Genomic DNA, 18,623 nt, shown 5'->3' with positions numbered 1-18,623 from the left:
GTGAAACAGGAAGGAGACTCGGAGACCGCTTCAGAGAACACGTCAGGGCTGTGAAGATTAAAGATCTCTCCAAGCCCATTGTTTCTCATTTCACCTCTGACGGCCACGACCACACTAATCTCTCCGTCTGCGTTCTCAAAGACGGTTTTCCGAACTCATACATCAGAAAGACCACCGAAACTAAAATTATTCTGCAGTTAGGATCACACATTCTCCCTTCCCTTAACGACAGATTACTGTTCTTTTAAATTTTCTCCATTCATTGGAAGTTTCATTTCACACCTCTCTGCACCCATTCTGACTTCACACCTCTTGATTGGCCTCTCTTTCTGTCCCCTGCTCCCGCCTCTCACTCCTCCTCCCTCCCAACCTTTGTTCTCCAGCTACTTTACCTTTGCCTACTGCCCTGTCTCTCTCACACCTGAAGAAGGCTCCACGGCCGAAACGTTGTGTTCTCTTTCTTCTTTTTTTCAGCATGGAATAAACCTATTACTTGTTCCTTTAATGTCAATATATGACCACTTTAACTACCATTATTAGTTCTAGTGCTGAAATCTGCACATTCTGTAACAAGGTTACACTATCACAGTACAGTGATTTGCAATTACTTTGAGCTGGATATTTGGGTGCTTACACATTTCCTTTGTTATTGGTATTTTTCTCTTTGTTCAAAATCAGGCAAATGTCTGTTGCTTTAAATAAAAAAACAAATTTAACTTTCAGGTGGATTTGGAATACAAATCCTAATTTTTGGAATTTTCTTGATTTGGTTATCCATAAATGGGCATTTTATTTGAATACATAAAACACTGCTGTTGCCGATGCTATGGCTATCAGACAAATAGAAATGTTTTTTCCAATGATAAAATCTCAGATTTAAAGGAAAAATGCAAAAATGTGTTTGTACCAATAACCCTGTTCAGGAAGACATGCAACAATAGACTAGCAAAAGCGCTCAAAAGCATAAAGTTTATTCATAAATAAAAGTATATACTGTACTGTACATCCCACATTTCTTGAAAGAATACTTTACTAAGCCAGTCAGAATGCTTGCTGCTCAATCTTTCTGACTGTCCAGACGTTTGATTACATTTTAATTCATGGACAATGTCTTCAGAAATTAGAAATAAAACGCATCATGTTGTATAGTTTTGTAGTAATATACTTTTAGGTTGCATTAAAATAAGCTGCTCAAAATATCTACACAAAACATAGCTGTGTAGTCCTTAGTATTATCAAGGAATTATTGTGAGAGGTGTTGCACATACTGTAATTATCTACATGAATTATGTGCTTTGTGGAAAGGAAAAAAAAAACTTACATGCAAATTGCAAAGTGGCTTCTCTGCTGATTATAGTTCCAAATGCATTGGATGCTATGCACTGGTATGTTCCCGCATCTTTAACTTTATTCAGGTGAGTAATTCGCAGGTTTCCTCCAAAGAAACTATAGCGGGAATCCAATTTGGGGTCAATGGAGGTGCCATTTAACTTCCACCTAGAAACCACACAAAAAGAAACACAAGTAAATAGAAATAACATTACAGAGAAAATATATGTACAGTACATATTAGTGCTTAAAACATACTTTTCAAATTAGAAGCAGTCGAGTTTATGATGAAAATCTTCAGCATTAGCGCTGAGGAAGAAAGATGTAAGTGGTAAAATATTCATGAAGACAATTTTGTTAGTAAGTTATTTTTAAATGCTCTGCTATCTACACAGAAGCAGGACAAAAGGTTAACTCTACTTTTAAGGCTGATTATAGTATGCAATTCTAACAGTTCTTATTTCTGTAATGTCAGAGGCTAAAATCAAACATTATGCTACTTTTATGGGAACTGTTTCGCAGACTTTCCGAGCAGCTTCAAAAAAGGATTGTTTTCTTTGCAAGTGAGATGCTACAACAATTTCCTGTTGTGATAACCAGGATCATTATGAAACATTTCAGTTATCTGAAATATACAGGACAATGCTGGAATCATGCAGTTACATGAAAAGTTTGCAAAGAATAAAATACCCTGGTCAACTGAAAAGTGTAAATTTGAATTTTTTTCTGGGGTTTTACCATTTTTCTGCTGTAGGTCCTTGCATTTTTAAAATATATTCATTCCGCTTTACTACAGTAGGCCAAGAAAATACTCTGGTAAACTATAACACATTCCTTGGAAACATTAATCACGGAATATTATGGTATTCTCTTAATTCAGCATAGTGAAACAGTAAATGTATTCACTAAAAACAATATACAATCACATTACAAATATGGTAAAATCACTGTGATAGTGTTAAAAATCCAAAGATTTCTATATATTCAATATCTTGAAAAACACCTGTGTGATGTCATACATATATATTTCATCCCTAAATATACTTCCACTTGTCTTTTTTTCTTTTAGCCCCTGCAGAAATCAGAGGATGTGTAGAAAGAAATGCATCTGGTGCACATACAGTATGTTTGCAACTAACATTATGAAAAGGATTGCAGAGCTTGCTTATCACAGTATTTTCTGCAATGTTTCCATCTACTGTAAGATTTTCTTCATGTATTTAATATTTTCCTCCAGCAAAATCAAATTCCATGTGAATGTGACAAGCTGTTTACCCCCAATAATTACTTCATGTCTGAATGCCTCTGGGTTTAGTTCTGATGTCATCGCAAACTGCTCATCAAATATCAATGGAAAATATGATTTTCTTTTGCTTACTACAGGCAACAATGGACTGGTGGCAAAAATGTATCTAATTGATGCTTACAGTATTTAACACTTTGAGGACAAAGCCAACATCATCCTTTTAGTTCTTCCAGGATTTGTGCATACTGCAAATTAGACCACCTAAAGCTTTAACCTCTACATGCCTTACCTGGCAGAGAAAAAAAAACCTTTCCATGCTAGTGCAATTATTATAGTAAATAATTAATCAAGAGAAGATGTATCCTCCAAGCATAGCCCTTGTAACTGTCCTTTGAAGCTGTATCCCTATATTTATAATAGTAGTGATTAAAATTGATGCCCAGCATGCCACTCTGTATACTCCTTTCAACTTCCTAGGAAGGATGCCAAGTTTAGTGCCATCATTCTTGCAATTCATCTAGTCATACTGCATAACAATTTGGTTTAATCATTATAAAGCAGTAATTAAAACAAATCGTTCTTCCTCCTGTTACACAGTTCTGTATTCTACACCAGACGACAATTATTATTGATGTTAGATGTAATCAGTGCTAGGTATTATTCATTCATGATGGCAGCCGATTTTTTTTAGCTCTCTGTATTTACAGGCCTCATTTTAAGGAGTGAGAAAATCAATGATGCTAAATACTGGAATGGCTTTCTAAAGTTGTGAGCCTGTAATTATTGCAATTTACATCATGCACACGCTCCATACATTTACATTTTTCATCAATAAAGCTCAAAGCTGATAAAAGGAAAGCTTTAAACAGGTGACTAAGCAAGATCTTGGTTTTTAATCATTTTTTAGAGATGGGCACTACAAATCATTATGAGGGACACGCTTATTAGTTGCTTATTATTTCTTCAGGGTGAGTGAAATAATTGATAGCCTCCCTTACTGTACTGCAGACTGTAATTCATATAAGCCATGGATGAAAAGTAACTTCAAAACTATCTTCCCCAGACCTCTTTCGACCAAATTTTATTGACTGGAGACTGGTATCCAGACAAAAACAAACAAAAAACAGCGATAAAACAAAGCAACCAATAAACATGCAACTATTTAACATGGATTTCAACATTAACTGTAGGTTAATTAACCTTATTAATTATTGTTTTTAACTTATTAAGCCATTCCAAACCACATTAATACTAAATTTGAATAGGTGTTGAAAAAATTACTTAAATTACATTTACAATAATGCAATTATCAATGTTCTTTTGTAAGTGTAATTGTAGCTGTTCAAACATTAGAAGTTTTGATTGATGTTAATAATTTCAATTAGGAGATGTGAGTGGTTTTCAGTGTGACAGTCAGTGTCACAAGGCTTTCATACAATACTTCTAAGTCCTAGACATCTAATAAATATTCTGGTAAATTGAAGAGTTGTTGTAATTTACAGCGCTTAATATATTAAATGGAAGTAATATCAAATTCTATGACAATGATAACTATATTAATGAATGATAATGATAAATATTAGGACTACAGCAATCATTTGAATGTTTTTTAAAGCGAGGCTTAGAGAACCCCTGACAGAGGTGACTAACACTTGAAATTGGAGAGCTGAAAAGAATTGGTATTGATTAATCAGTATTCAGTGGGAAGAAGTGGAAGAAAATGAATCATCATTTTCATCAGGTAAAAGAAAAAAGGATGTTTCACTTTCAGTCTCTGTTTGTTATTCTTAATCATGTGCAGATTTGTTATGGATTTTCACTGCATTACACTGGAATAACCTGGCAACAAAACAATAAAACAATTGCATGGATTCCACCCAATCAATGATTTTTGGTTTCCCCAGTACAATGAATCCAAATAACCAAAATGTTTTTATCTCTATTACACATTTAACTAAATAAAAAGGGTTACACATCTATCTTTTTAAAACTATATACTGTAAGCAAATCTGTTTATTTTATGTGCATGTGATTCAGCATATGATCTAGCAAAACAACTGTAACATTTGTAAATACTACCTACAGTACATCTAATCTCCCCACAATATCTGGCTCAGAGCTCAGCTACCCAAACGTAATGCACACAGAACAAGGATATCCAACTGCACTTAAAGCAGACCACCTCTAAATTATTCACTCCCTAGTCCTGATAAATTCTATAGATTTACGAACTACATACATATTCCTTAATAGATTATTGTCCACACATTATTGCTGCACATGTTTGTGCATCTAAGCCTGACCAAAGCTTAATACTTCTTCACTCATAAAACATCAAGCACCAGAATTTGGATTTTGGTTAGAATTGTATTTAAAAGGCATCAGATTTCTCCATAAACTTGTCCTCACAGAGTGAAATTACATCATGACTATTAAGATATTACCATTCTTCACTTGCTGCTTGTCCTCATTCCCGTCTTGACATCTCTGGAGACCACTGTGCAAACCATCTCCATGTACCAAGTTCTTTCAACTTTTCATTAAAACTGAATATGAGAAGAGATCAAGACCTGCACAGTTGGTTTAATGCACTGTAAGCAACTGAAATGTTTCTATTTATTTTCAAAGGAAAGAAAATACATTAAATATTTATCTGGACAATGAACAATATTGCTTAGAGTATCGCGAAAGGTATTATTGATAGAATGTAAAGTGCTTTCAAATGATACCCATCATTGAGAAGTGGTGCTCAAAAGATCTCTCAATTGAAACAAAACAGCATGCTTTTATTAGGTTAACACTTTTAGGTGAGTGCTATTGATCCTATCGAGTCGAGAAAAGGTGCTAACCACTCTTAAAAGAAAATACTCTGAACTCTTCTTGCATTAATCGACTACATTTTAACAGTCCACTCTTGCCTAAAATGTAAGATTCATAAATCTTTTCAAAACTGTTTATCTACAAATGAAATAACATTCTTCAAATTTAACACAGAACCAGAAACAATCATAATAATCAATAAAGATTTTGATAACATCTATAATATTTGTCCTGCTTGACTGTATGCTCTGAGTCATAATAAGAACAAATTTTGACTTCATATGAACAGAACGTAGTTAGAAGTTCTGAGTTCATTTAATTAATGAATATACAGTATACACAACCAGAACCAGAAATTAGACTTTGAATCTTTGTTTTTAAACAGAGAGACTCAGAAGTTACATCCTAACCGGCTTTATATCCACATTATGAAACAAAGGTAAAACCTATGAAGTTGAAAAAAAAAAAAGAATGGCCCAGATATTTTTATTTACCTTGTTGCAACAATATATTGTGGGACATTTAATTCTACAATCAACACTAAACATGTTTAATTAACATTAAAAAAGACCTGATTACATAGTAAATGCTAATGTATGTTACTGGAGACAGGAGTTGTCCCAAGGGGAGAAATACAGTTGGTTTGAAGGTCACAGATCCAAAGAGAATGAGCACATGACAAATGTGTGTGATTGTTTCTTGTGTGTATGCCTTGGGTGTTAGTCTGAGAAAGAGTAAGAGTTGCCTGTCTTAAGATCACAGTTTTAAGATGCAATGAAAAGGAGTGGAGTGTTTGGTATGAGTGCTATAGATCCAGGAAAGTGCAGCATCCAGGAAACTTCAGGATATGAAGATCAAACAGTTTAGAGACCAGTGAGAAAAGAAAGTATACTTCTCTGGGTGCCATATTTCAGCGTCCTGTTTACCTTTTTAAATTGGCTTTGGAGCTACAATAATGTTTCATTTTAGGCACAAAGTACAAGGTAGTTTATGAATAACCCATTATAAACAAGAAATATATAAAAAATTGGCATTATTGATGATAAGGAATAAATTATTTACAGTATACAGTATGTGCTTTGTAAATACCACACACGAACTGTTTTTCCATAACAAGAATCTAACAAATGCCTTAGCATTTATACTCTATCTACAATTAGTGTTGGGTAAAGTGACGTTTAAATCCATTACAGTTACAAATTACTTATTTAATGGGTTCATTTCTTAAAATGAAATCAAATAGATTTTTATATTACTGTATTGATGTATTATCTTAAAAAATAACTATTTAAGATAGTTACTATACATCTATATTCTGTAGAGTAAATTATGTTCCCCTTAATCAAGTAACTTGGAACTGTAACAGATCACTTTTTTAAAACGAACTGTCTCCAATACTACCTATGATAAAGTGCTTCACAGGGAAGATGATGGTATGTAATAATGCTAACACCAGAGCAATCCATTGGTGCAGGTTTTACAGAAACATGCATATCTTTTCTTAGAGCACTGTTGTAAAGAGAAGATCATCAATATCATGAGCTGATTTTTGTTTTTCCATAAGAGACATCAGTGTGTTGTTGTGGTTACAACAGATAGTCGGTGTGGGATAATACAGTAAATGTGAGAGAGAAATAATGTTAACATTTAGTTATGCATAATAATGTTTAAACTGGATGACCTAAAGAGAAGTAGAGTGCATGAAGGTACTGAGGTCCAATTGGAATCAATGTTAGGTGAACTTGTTGAGACTTGTAGTTTCTATCAATCATGAGAATAGAATGTCTGAAGCATTATTTTTTCTTACTTTCAGTAAAGATGCAGCCTAACAGATCAGATAAGAAAGCAAATCACTAAAGCAGGGGTGATTGCCTGATTAGATTGATCTAGTGATTTTGTGTTTTAGCTGAGATGGATTGAAGTTTGAAATTACACAAATTAAGTTGGTAACCCTGTACTATTCTATCAAAGAAAAGTGGAAATAGTAGAGAGCTGCAGAAAAATGGGATGTTTATAAAACTTTACACATTGCTGAGATTTAAAACCCAAGCCTGTTTTTTTTTTCCATTTCAAAGGAGAACTATTGTATACCTGTAGCTAAGTATGCCTCTCAGCAGTGATTTCAGGAAACACCTAGAAAGTTGGGACTGCATTGCCAGGAAAGAAAAATACCATATGCAGTGGCCTTCTGCATAAAAAACATCTGTTAACTCAAGCTGAATTTATCCACACAAGAATTATTTATTTTTAAAATGGTGATTTTATTCTGATCACAAAATCTTGGTCATTTGTTGTGAACACTGATTTCTAAAACCATTTGTACTACAAAGTTATTTTATTTGAAGAAGATTTAAGTACATCCTCAGCAAATCCTCCTGATAGCCTTGAATCTTTTCTTCCTTTTTTGATTACATGATTTATCACTATTGTTGTCCATTTTCCAGTTACAGAACCTATAGCTTTATTTTTACAGACATACTTGGAATTTATGTGATAAATATCAGATGAATCAAGTAATTTCAGAGGAGTAAAAGTTTAAGATCCTTCTGTGTGCCGTTGCAAGTGAGAAAATTTTAAAACATCAAAACATTTCTATATTCTAAATAAATGTCTGTTGAGGGCAGAAAAAACACATATTTAGCATATTTTTATTACGGAAAAAACACAACCATCAGTTTTACATCTTTTTGTAATGCCCATTTGTACTGTAAGGTTAATGGTCCAAACATTAGCTGTTTCAATAACTAACCATCTCCACAAACTTTGGAAAAAAATATGAAGAATGATGTTTCATTTATAGAAACCTAATACCAAACTTTACCTTTTAATTCAATCCCTTGCTCATCAATCACACTAATTATAGTACTATCTTCCAATATGTAGCATGGTGCCATCTGGTTCATAAGTAGACAGAGTTTACTGAGAGGTTTTTTAATTTTCCATCGCTTCCTGTGCAGTGAACTGTTTCCTGAAGTCAGAAAGTATTAGTAGTATGCTGAAATGGAGCATAGAGTAATATTTTTTGTGACAATGGAAGCATCCAACTAGCATGCTAATTTGCTGGGGGTGCAGTACTGGTCTTATAAAATAGTCCCTGTGCATTTAGTTTTTCTTGACAAGAATAGAATATGTACTGTTTTGAAGGACTTGGGGATAAACATTTTAAACCTTTCTGGTCACTAAAGTGCCCATTTATGCCATCATGAAATGTTTTAAATGAACTTTGAATGCAGTTTTCCCCCCAGCCACATGAAAACAGTTCTTAACCTTTCACATGGCATTAAAGGCTTCAGTGGAGCAGCACAATATCCTTGACAGACCACTAGGACTAGGTGATCTGGTTGGCTTTTCATCTGGCAGAGTTCCAACTGCTAAATGCACCAATCCTCCTACATCTTGATTCAGCAGTTTCCTGATGGTTGATAGATACAAACATGATTGATTTAGACCTTGCTGCTGCTTCAAAATAAGGTACAATAACTTGCTAATGGTCTATTTGGCATTGCAAGTGAGAATTAAAACACCAAGTGAATCAGATTTGTTTTTGCAATCATTTATTTCTCACTTACAGTATATCTGACACCTCTCCACTCAACAAATACGTTAAACAATGCAATCTTCCTTGACATAGCACACCCATCAATTGGGCTGACACAATTGAAGTGCAACAATGATTTGAAGTATGCAGTAGAGATTATATTATGTATTACTGTATGTTATTATGATTTTCATTATAGGCATACACACGATCACAACTAGGAAAATAGATGGTAATTCTTGTTTTATTCTTGATTGCCAGCTGAATTAAATGTTACATATTTTGGCTTTATTGCAGCAGCATAGCAAAAGATAATACCATTTAACTATGAATTAAACCTAGCAATAAATGCGGGAGAAAACAAAAAAACTAATCAGATTTTATTCGTATTTTTTACCTTACAGTCATGTTTATGCTTCACAAGCTAGTGCCATTAAATGTCTTAAAATAAGTGATAACTGAAAGAGTCCTTTACTCTACTCCTACAGCATCTGTTATTCTAAAGACAAAAGTAAAAAACAGAACACAACATTAGCTTCTCAGAAGAATCGAGTCTGCTATAGTGCGGTAGTGCCCGAGTTATTTTGCTCATCATTAATTTCACATCTACTATGGGAAATCAAGTTTTTAACAATATAAATAGTTGGACACTAATAATCTTTTTCATTCTTTTCAGTTTTTCTCTATACAATTTAATTAGAAATGTTTCTTACTATACTCCTCCTTAATTTAACTCTTGAGCATGTTTCCTCTGTACAATTAAATATCCCACAGGGATAGCTGATGGCATGCACAAAACAAAAAAAAAACATTTAAGCATGATTTTCAATACACATTCAATCGAACCATTCTTAATTCTTGAATTACGATGACTGTGTTAAACACTGCACTTGTTCATTTTTAAGCAAATTACCCTTTTCTGTTGGCATTATACTTATATTACTGTGTGTACAGTATGTCATCGGTTACCTGTTTTTTTAGAAATTCTGAATTGTCATTTAGATTCATGTTATATATATATGTTATATATAAGGAACAAGTAATAGGTTTATTCCATGCTGAAAAAAAAGAAGAAAGAGAACACAACGTTTCGGCCGTGGAGCCTTCTTCAGGTGTGAGCTCCACGAAGGCTCCACGGCCGAAACGTTGTGTTCTCTTTCTTCTTTTTTTCAGCATGGAATAAACCTATTACTTGTTCCTTTGCAGCCTACGCATGCTGACGCAGCTACCCACCTATGTTATATATATGTAATGTGGAATCACAAATTGTCTTTCATGCCTTGATTCAAGGCTGTAAATCCTTCAACTACACATGGGGAAGAAGGAGGATTTATGGGGCAGACAACACAGCCTCGTGCTGAAGTTTGACTGGTCGAGAAGCATGTCCCTCACTCACAGCACTAGGAGCCTAGGATATCACAGAGGTCCCTGCGATACTAGGTTACAGCAGCAACAGTGCCACCTGGGGCATCACAGTTGGTCGTTGACATGGCCCAGGATTGAACCTATGATGCTTCGATGATAGAAGCACTCAGTAGACACTCAAAAGCTCTATTATGTTAGTGTTCAGGGACTTTAACTTGCAGCATAGAAAGAAAAACAAGTTAAACAATCAGTAAGGAAAAATTGAGCTCTAATGTAGCTCTTTTTACCTGTATAAAGGTGGCGGGTTGCCTTCAGCTTCACAATTGAAAACTGCCTCCCTGTTCCCCAAGGAATCTACTGAGAAAACAATGCTGCTTGGCTGCTGTGTAAATGCTGGTCCATTCAGGGCACCACTATCTGTGGGAAGCAGAAAATAAACTCAGTTAGACAGAAGGCGAAAACTGATTTCAAAATAGACAATTAGTCAAAGAAGGCAACAGACGAGCAGTGGCAAGCCATTAGAGACACAAACCACAGGCAGACAAAACATATCAATTAATTCTTCTGTCAAAGTTCCACAGCAATAATGAGAATTACTTACACATGCAACTTTGCGATTCAAGCCATATCAAGATTAAATCTGATTTATCGCTACGGCCAACCAAAAACATTTTAATTTGTCCTTTCTTAACATGCCCATTTCTCAAACACATAATGTTTGCACTCAAATTAATATGCAATTAGACCTCCTTTAAAGCATTTAGCACCTCTTGACTACAGTTTAGCGTTCTTTCAAAATGCCACAAGAAAATTGACATGTCTGTATTAATTCAAAGCATGCCTTGTGTTCAGAGGCTTCCTGATGTGCTTAGAAAGACTCTCTCTGCTTGACTTACCAAAGGCCTCACAGCAAACAGGCAATGAGTATAATGGCTAAGTGACAGTTTTAGTAATCATTGTACCTTTGGCCTGATCAAATCTGATTTAAGTTTTATACACCACATTGCCCAGCCAATTGGTACCCATATATCAACCTCATACTAAAACCGTGTCTTCCATGGCTGCATGCTGTGGTAATTTGCACATACACTGTTTTATACTGCTGGTATTTCAGTGTATAATTTGATACCCAAATGCCAAAGAAATACATCACTCAACACATCTTATGATCATTTCAACCTATGCGTGAATCTGGAGTCTCACCTTTGAATGACAAGTAATTTTACAGAAACCTGTGATGTCTATGAGCAGGCACTGAGCTGAAAAATGCATGTAAAAGCCAGGTATGATGATCTTGTGAAATGAACTGTTGTTGATAATACTAAGGGACAAAGAAATGAAAGGGAAGGCAAAATACAGTAAATTATAAATAATATCAGCTAATAATTATATACTGTATATGAAGTTAGGATAATTATCTTATAGTGTTATTAGTATGTTCAACATGTCTATTGCTTTGCATTAATAATGGGCCTTTCTTCTCATTGATGCACAACTGGAATGGTTTAATTTAATTCCTTTGTGATTAAAATTGTTTAATAACTAATAACTTGTGATTATTAGGAAACAAATACACAATAATTTTCAAAATCTGGACTAGATGATCTTCAACAGTTGACATGTAATTCCTATTAACCACAGAGGTCATTTGGTTTGTACTAAACTATTTTTTTCACAAGTGTTAAGTTTAGAGGAGATGTTTATAAAAATGTACTTTAAAAGTAAGAACATCTTCCGGGTGTCTACATTTAAGTAGTTCTGAAATGTGCAGGACCTAACAAAAGAATTCTAGACATCCAGTACCTGTGTTTCAGGTACTGTATGCTCACTCCATTAAAAATAGATTATTTTGCTTGAAAAGGTACAAGGAAGGCATCCAAACTAATCTCAAGATGAACAAAAACAAAGTTCATTATAAGGACAAGTGAAAAGAATGACAGTGCATCTTCCCACACAGATATTCTTAGTGTTTTCACAGCTCTTAAGATGCTCAGATAACAGAGTTCAAAACCAATGCTGTATTTCAAACACAGCACAAAAAGAAAGTCAAAGAAAGTACAATAACTACCATAACATAAGAACACTGAATGTTTTCATGAGGAAGACTGGTAAGTCAATCGTCCACAAAAAACAAAAAACATCAACATACTGAAGTGTCAACATATCATGATTATTCTAATATTTGCAGAGAAAGTTGAAGTTTTAAGGAAAAAAAAATCCCTTAGGAAGTTTAAATAAAACACCTGAAATTCTTTATGTTAACAATGTTGTACATTTTATAAAATACTGACAACTTTGAAAACAAAAAAAAATACGTAAACTCTACTAAACAGCAAAAGTAAATTGCTCCAGTCAGTGACCATGGGCATAGAGATCTGAATGCAGCTATATTCCAAGGCATGTATTTTAACACTAGCAGCAAGAGGAACAACCGGAGGAGGCGCTTCAGGAAATGGAAACCCTCCCCCCCGAGACCCAGGAAACGGAACCCCCCTCCCCCGAGTCCCACGGACAAAAGGAGGAGGCAGCCCAGGAAGAGGTAACCCCCTCCCCCGAGGCCCAGGGACAACAGGAAGAGGCACCACAGGAAGTCGGAACCTCCCCCCCCCGAGGCCCAGGAACAACAGGTAGAGGCAGCCCAGGAATTGGAGCCCCCCTCCCCCGAGGCCCAGGAGCAACTGGAGCCCCCCGAAACTCCCAGAGAAAGGGAAGAAAGGAGTCTTCCTGAAGCGGTGGCAGAGAGTATAAGAGTATCCTCGAGGACGACGAGGATTATTTCGAAGCCGCCCTGGAGCCCGGACTGATGGTAGGGCTGGACCTGTCCAGCATGTTTACTTTTCAGTCCCCAGCGAAACCTGGAGGGAGCCCAGCATATTCCCCCTAGGACCCGAACGAGAGGAGTTACATCTAGGCTAAACAGTGCCCAGGTGTAGACTCCCAAGTTTTTACTGTAAGTACAGAGAGGAGGTTTAACTTTCACTAGTTTTAATCATGACTGTGAAACTAACCTTCCTAACAACCAACGTGAGAGGGCTGAGAGACCCGGTGAAAAGACGGGGAGTCTTTCATGATCTGGCCTCAAAGTCTTTCTCAGTTTGTTTCTTACAGGAGGTCCACCTGAAGGATGAAAGCGACAAGCTGACATTCACCAGGGAATGGACGAAGGGAGAATCATGCTGGAGCGTAGGAGGGGTCCACTCTTCCGGAGTGGGAATCCTCCTCGGAAACCCAGAGATGACGCTGGTTTCCTCCTTCTCGGTGGTGCAGGGCTGGATCCTGGTCGCAGACATCGACTGGAGGGGGCAGAAGTTGAGAGCGATTAACGTCTATGCTCCGACGGAACCCTCTATCCGGAAGGAAGTGTTTGCTGACCTGGCCAGCTGCTGCACCACCAACAGACAGGTGGTGCTCGGCGGGGACTTCAACGTCGACCGGGAGAAGGGGAGCGACGCTAGCTCGGCAGAGCTGGAGTCGCTACTCAAGCAGTTCTCCCTGTAGACGGCTTCAGACGGTGCCGCCCTAACGACGCCGGAACGACCTGGAAAAACTCCCGGGAAGTGTGCAGCCGCCTGGACTACATCTTCCTGCACACGACCTGCTCCCTGGAGTCGGCGACGGTGTCCCCGGCGTGGTATTCCGACCACGAGCGCTTGACGGTGGTGGCTAACACCAGCCTGCTGGCATTCGGTCGTGGGTACTGGAAGCTGAACTGGGAGATACTGGAGGAAGACGACTTCAGGGCACTGTTCCGGAGAGACTACGCGAGCTGGGGCGATCTGAGAGACGGCTACAGCTCCGTGGTGGATTGGTGGGAGTCGGTGAAGGACAGGACCCGAACCCTAGCGCAGACGTACTGCAGACGGAAGGCGGCCAGGGAGAGGAAGGAAGCTGCACGACTCCAGAGGCAACTCGAGGAGGAGTACAGCTCGGGTAACCGGAGAGGAGCCTTCAATTCAAGGAGAGGCTCCGCAGACTGCACACGGAGAAAGCCAAGGCTTTCCTTGTCAAGGCACAAAGGGAGCATTATGAAAATAATGAAACCTGTTTCTCCTATTTCTTCAACCAGGTCCGGGGAGCCCAGAAAAAGAGGGTGATCCACAGCCTGAGACGGGGAGATGGAGAGGAAGTGCTGGACGAGAGTGACAAAGTAGAGGCGGCTACCGCTTTCTACACGGAGCTCTTTTCAGAAATGCAGATGGAGGTGGAGGCAGGCGATGCCTTTCTGGAGGGGCTGACGGCACGAGTACCGGAGGGGGTGAGGGAGGACTGGAGGCCGATCACGATGCTCTGCGTGGACGTAAAGATCCTGTCCAAGCTCCTGACCGGCAGACTGAGAACCGCCCTCCCCCACATCATCCACAGCGACCAGACATGTGGGGTGGAGGGGCGATCCGTCAGCTGGAACCTCCAGCTGACCAGAGACGCCATCGCCTGGGCCGAGGACCGGAACGTGCCCATGATGGTGGTCAGCCTGGACCAGGAGAAAGCCTTCGACAGAGTGAACCACAGCTATCTGTTCAGGGTGCTGGAACGCTTCGGTTTCGGAGAGGGTTTCAGCCGCTGGATTCAGATTCTGTACTCTGACGTGGGCAGCAGAGTGAACGTGAACGGAGTACGACAGGGCTGCCCCCTTTCACCCCTTCTCTATGTTCTCTTCACAGAGCCCTTAGCAGAGGCGGTGAGACGGGACCCCGTCATCGACGGCCTGGAGATACCGGGAGGCGCGGGGGAAACCCTGAAGATCTCCCAGTACGCCGACGACATGACGCTGTTCCTGAGGTCGGACAGGGGGTTGAGGAGGGCCCTGCAGGTCATGGAGCAATACTCCAGAGCCTCGGGGTCGAAGCTCAACCGCCGAAAGAGCAAACTGAAGTTCTTCGGGCCCTGGAAGCACAGGACGACGGTGCCGAAGGGTCTCGAGCTCTGCACGGAGCCCCTCAGAATACTGGGGGTTTCCTTCCAGAGCCAGGACAACGAGACCAACAACTGGACTGAGAGGATCGCCAGGGTGAACGCCAAGCTGGGTCTGTGGAATACGCGGTCGCTGTCCTACACAGGGAAAGTGATGGTGTTGAAAGCAGACATCCTGCAGGCTTTGGTTTACCTGGCGGTGGTGTACCCGCTGCCGGCCAGACTCAGACGAGCGCTGCAAGGGATGATCTTCGGCTTCGTCTGGGGCGGCAGGTACGGGTACATCACGAGAAACCGGATGTGTCAGCCGGTCGAGGAAGGGGGTCGAGATGTCCCACATTTCCCCCTGAAACTCGACTGCATTTTTTACTGCAACCTCTGTCGGGCGCTGCGGGAGCCCATTAGCCACAAGTACCAGTACTTTGTCAGGCTGTGGCTCTCCATCCCAATGAGGCACTTGGTCCAGTGGTCAAACACTGGTCCCAAGGCAGAGAGGCGACCAAAGTTCTACACCCATGCTGTCAAGTGGAGCAGGAGGTACGAGGCCACGAGACAGCCAGAGCTCTGCACCAACCACAGAGCTCTGTACAAAGAGGTGAGGGGGCATCTGGTCGCCGACGAAAGGCTGCGAGTCCCCAGACAAGTCTGGGAAAGGACGCAGCCTAAAGAACTGGACAACGAACTGAACGACCTCAACAGGATGGCCGTACACAAAAGACTGGCTACCAGAGAGGTCCTCTACAGACACTCGCTTACCAGGAACCCGCATTGCCCCCGGGACACGTGTTTCGTCGAGGAGACTCAGGAGCACATGTTCTGGAGCTGCCCCTTCGCCAAGGTGGTGTGGGGCAGAATGGACAACACCATGCAACTCCTGGGGACGGGTGCGGTGCTCAGTTACCAGTATGTTCTGCTGGGGCTGGCACCTACCGGACTGGACAGGGGGACGCAGTTCCTGATGTGGCTGCTGCTGTCCCTCACAAAGAAAGGCCTGTGGGACGCGAGGAACAATCTCATCCGGCACAACATCGAGTGGGGAGCGAGGGAGCTGGAGGAGAGGATCCTGGCGGACCTCAGGAGGAGGATGAAGCGCAACGTTGCTAAATGGTGTTTCCCCACGGCAAAGGAGCGCTGGAAAGGCCTATGGACCCTGTACAGGGATTAATGGGTTACAGCAAGTGGTAGGGTTTGGAGGGACTCTCATAATAGCGCAAATCCGCCCACCCTTGCATGGATTGATAACGGACAATCACCGCCGTTCCGCCGTTGTTTGAATTTGTGGAGTGTTATAGTGTGAGATGTTTTCTTTTTGAGATGTGTTTTTTTTTCGGAATAAAGTATATTTTATAAGAAAAAAAAATCTGTTTATAACGCAACTGATTTAAACATTTAAAAATTTACTGTCATCAACTTTATGTGGACCTGAGCAGCAGTTAACTTCTTATTCTACAGTACATATACAGTCATTTTATATTACAAATAAAGAAAGGCATATTGCTAATGATGTGAGTTTCAAATGCATTGTCATAAATGAACATGCAACATATGAATCAGTACTCTTAGTTCACTTTTTATGAACAAGCCACTTTGCAAAGTCAAAAACAGAGCAGAAAAGGAATACGCACATAAGAACAAACAAAGTAGCTCTTGAAAGAAGCAATAGTATCATCTTCCACAATGTGGCTTTGTAGCTTGTTCCAAATTCCAATCACTCTTTGTGTGACAAAAGTGACTCTTGTTCTCAATTTAAACAATAATCCTCTGATTACTGTACTACTAATTCCTAACAAAAAATCAATATAATTATTGCAAGATCCCTGTTATACCTCATGATTTCCTACAAACTCCTTAATTTGTGTGCATAAAAAAGTAAATTCAGTGCCTTTCAGATTTATTTATAAACCCCCTTAAAATAGAACAACAACAACCTAAAAAATCTAAAACAATTCTACTGTTACCATAATACAGTAACTGTGCAAATAGCAAAGCCATGTTTGTTGTAACTTGTTTATGTCTACAAAACATGAAGGTCACATTCATTCACACTCCTGTATTTAGTACTGTGTACCTATGGCATGGATTATACTGTCAAGATGCGCTTTTAGCATGCAAGGAGTTGCTGGCAATTATGAAGGGTCGTTTTTGCCAAGGACAGAATTGTTTTAGGCCCTTCAGACCTGTTGGTGTCTGTTTGTAAACTGCCTACTTGAGTTTGAAACACAGATGTTCAATTGGATTGAGGTCAGGAGATTTTAATGACCAGTCAAGAAAATGTATTTTGTGTGCAGTTAGGCATTTCTTTGTTTATTTTGATGTACTGTACAGTATGCTTTTGAACACTGTTATGCTGAAATATGATTTTTTTGCCAGATTTGGGCTTCTTGGCAAAGGGAACCAGCTGCATGGTATATGACGTAGTATGTGCTGGAATTTAAGATTTCACTTATCTCAACAGGTTCCACGACCTCATAGTGACCGGGCAATGAGCAGAAGCTAAGCATGTCTCATCATAACACATGACTCCAACTGTCATTTAGATGTGGTTTTGCTAATCTGGGTCACCTGTTTTCATGGTTAACTCTCATATTAAGCCTTTTCCTTGTAACCAGGCCATGCATACCACAGTAAAGCAGGCAATGTTGAACGGCAGTTTGTATTACTTCGTATCTTGAAGGTTTCAGTGTGTAATGGAGATATACAACTGTTGCCTTTGGATTAAAGTTGTCTCCAGAGCCACTTGTCTCACAGCCCAGGGTGTCCTCTTCCTGGTAGGGTTCCAACTATGCTACTATCCTTAAATTTCTTATTTAATGGACACTAAAGCGAGAAATGTCAGATTTTTCTGTCATAGCCATCTCACAACTTATGTAGGTCAATGACCTTTTGCCTACAGTCTTCAGAAGAGCCTTAAGATCTTAACCAGGATGATGTATCCTACTGATGAATGCCTTCTGCTGAGCTACCTCCTTATTAAACTCCAGGGAAATAAACAACCTTTAGGGGTCTCAATATATAGTAGTTGCAAAAGCTTCCACTGCGTGGCTACTGAGAAAGTCCCCCTTCACTAGGGCCTAGACTTATTATACACTTTTTCCAGGCAGTATTAACTTTTTTCATATATATTTTTTTTACTTTAGGTTAATTGTTTTTGCATTTTCCTTTTGTAGAAAAAAAATAATTAATTTGTCAAGAATTTGTATTGTTTACCCTCCTCCCACAGTCCAAAGCCATACTGGTTGGTTAATTAGCTCCTGGGAATACATGTACTGTACATGTGCCCTTGCAATGGATTGGTTTCCTCTCCAGGGTATATCCTGCCTTATGCCCGTTGCTTCCCCACGACCCTGCACTGGATGAAGCAGTTCAAAAATGGATGGATAGATTTTGTTTAGTGTCTTATGCCAGAGACAGTTA

The 18,623-nt window shown here is 39.3% G+C and overlaps 1 protein-coding gene across 3 annotated transcripts in view; it reads right to left on the bottom strand.

Annotated features, from left to right (window-relative positions):
- Window positions 1-18,623, bottom strand: part of cntn4 (contactin 4) — a 189,838-nt gene that overhangs the window by 121,306 nt on the left and 49,909 nt on the right. For all 3 annotated transcript variants that reach the window (XM_015347297.2, XM_015347302.2, XM_015347301.2), the window contains exons 3-4: window positions 10,586-10,715; window positions 1,322-1,497 (exon numbers count right to left, since the gene is read on the bottom strand). In XM_015347297.2, coding sequence (XP_015202783.2) covers window positions 1,322-1,497; window positions 10,586-10,715 — 306 coding nt within the window. The remainder of the gene's footprint in view (window positions 1-1,321; window positions 1,498-10,585; window positions 10,716-18,623) is intronic.

The sequence above is a fragment of the Lepisosteus oculatus genome, chromosome 4 (assembly GCF_040954835.1).
Source record: "Lepisosteus oculatus isolate fLepOcu1 chromosome 4, fLepOcu1.hap2, whole genome shotgun sequence".
Lineage (NCBI taxonomy): Eukaryota > Metazoa > Chordata > Actinopteri > Semionotiformes > Lepisosteidae > Lepisosteus > Lepisosteus oculatus.
This window is presented reverse-complemented; position numbering and strand designations above follow the sequence as displayed.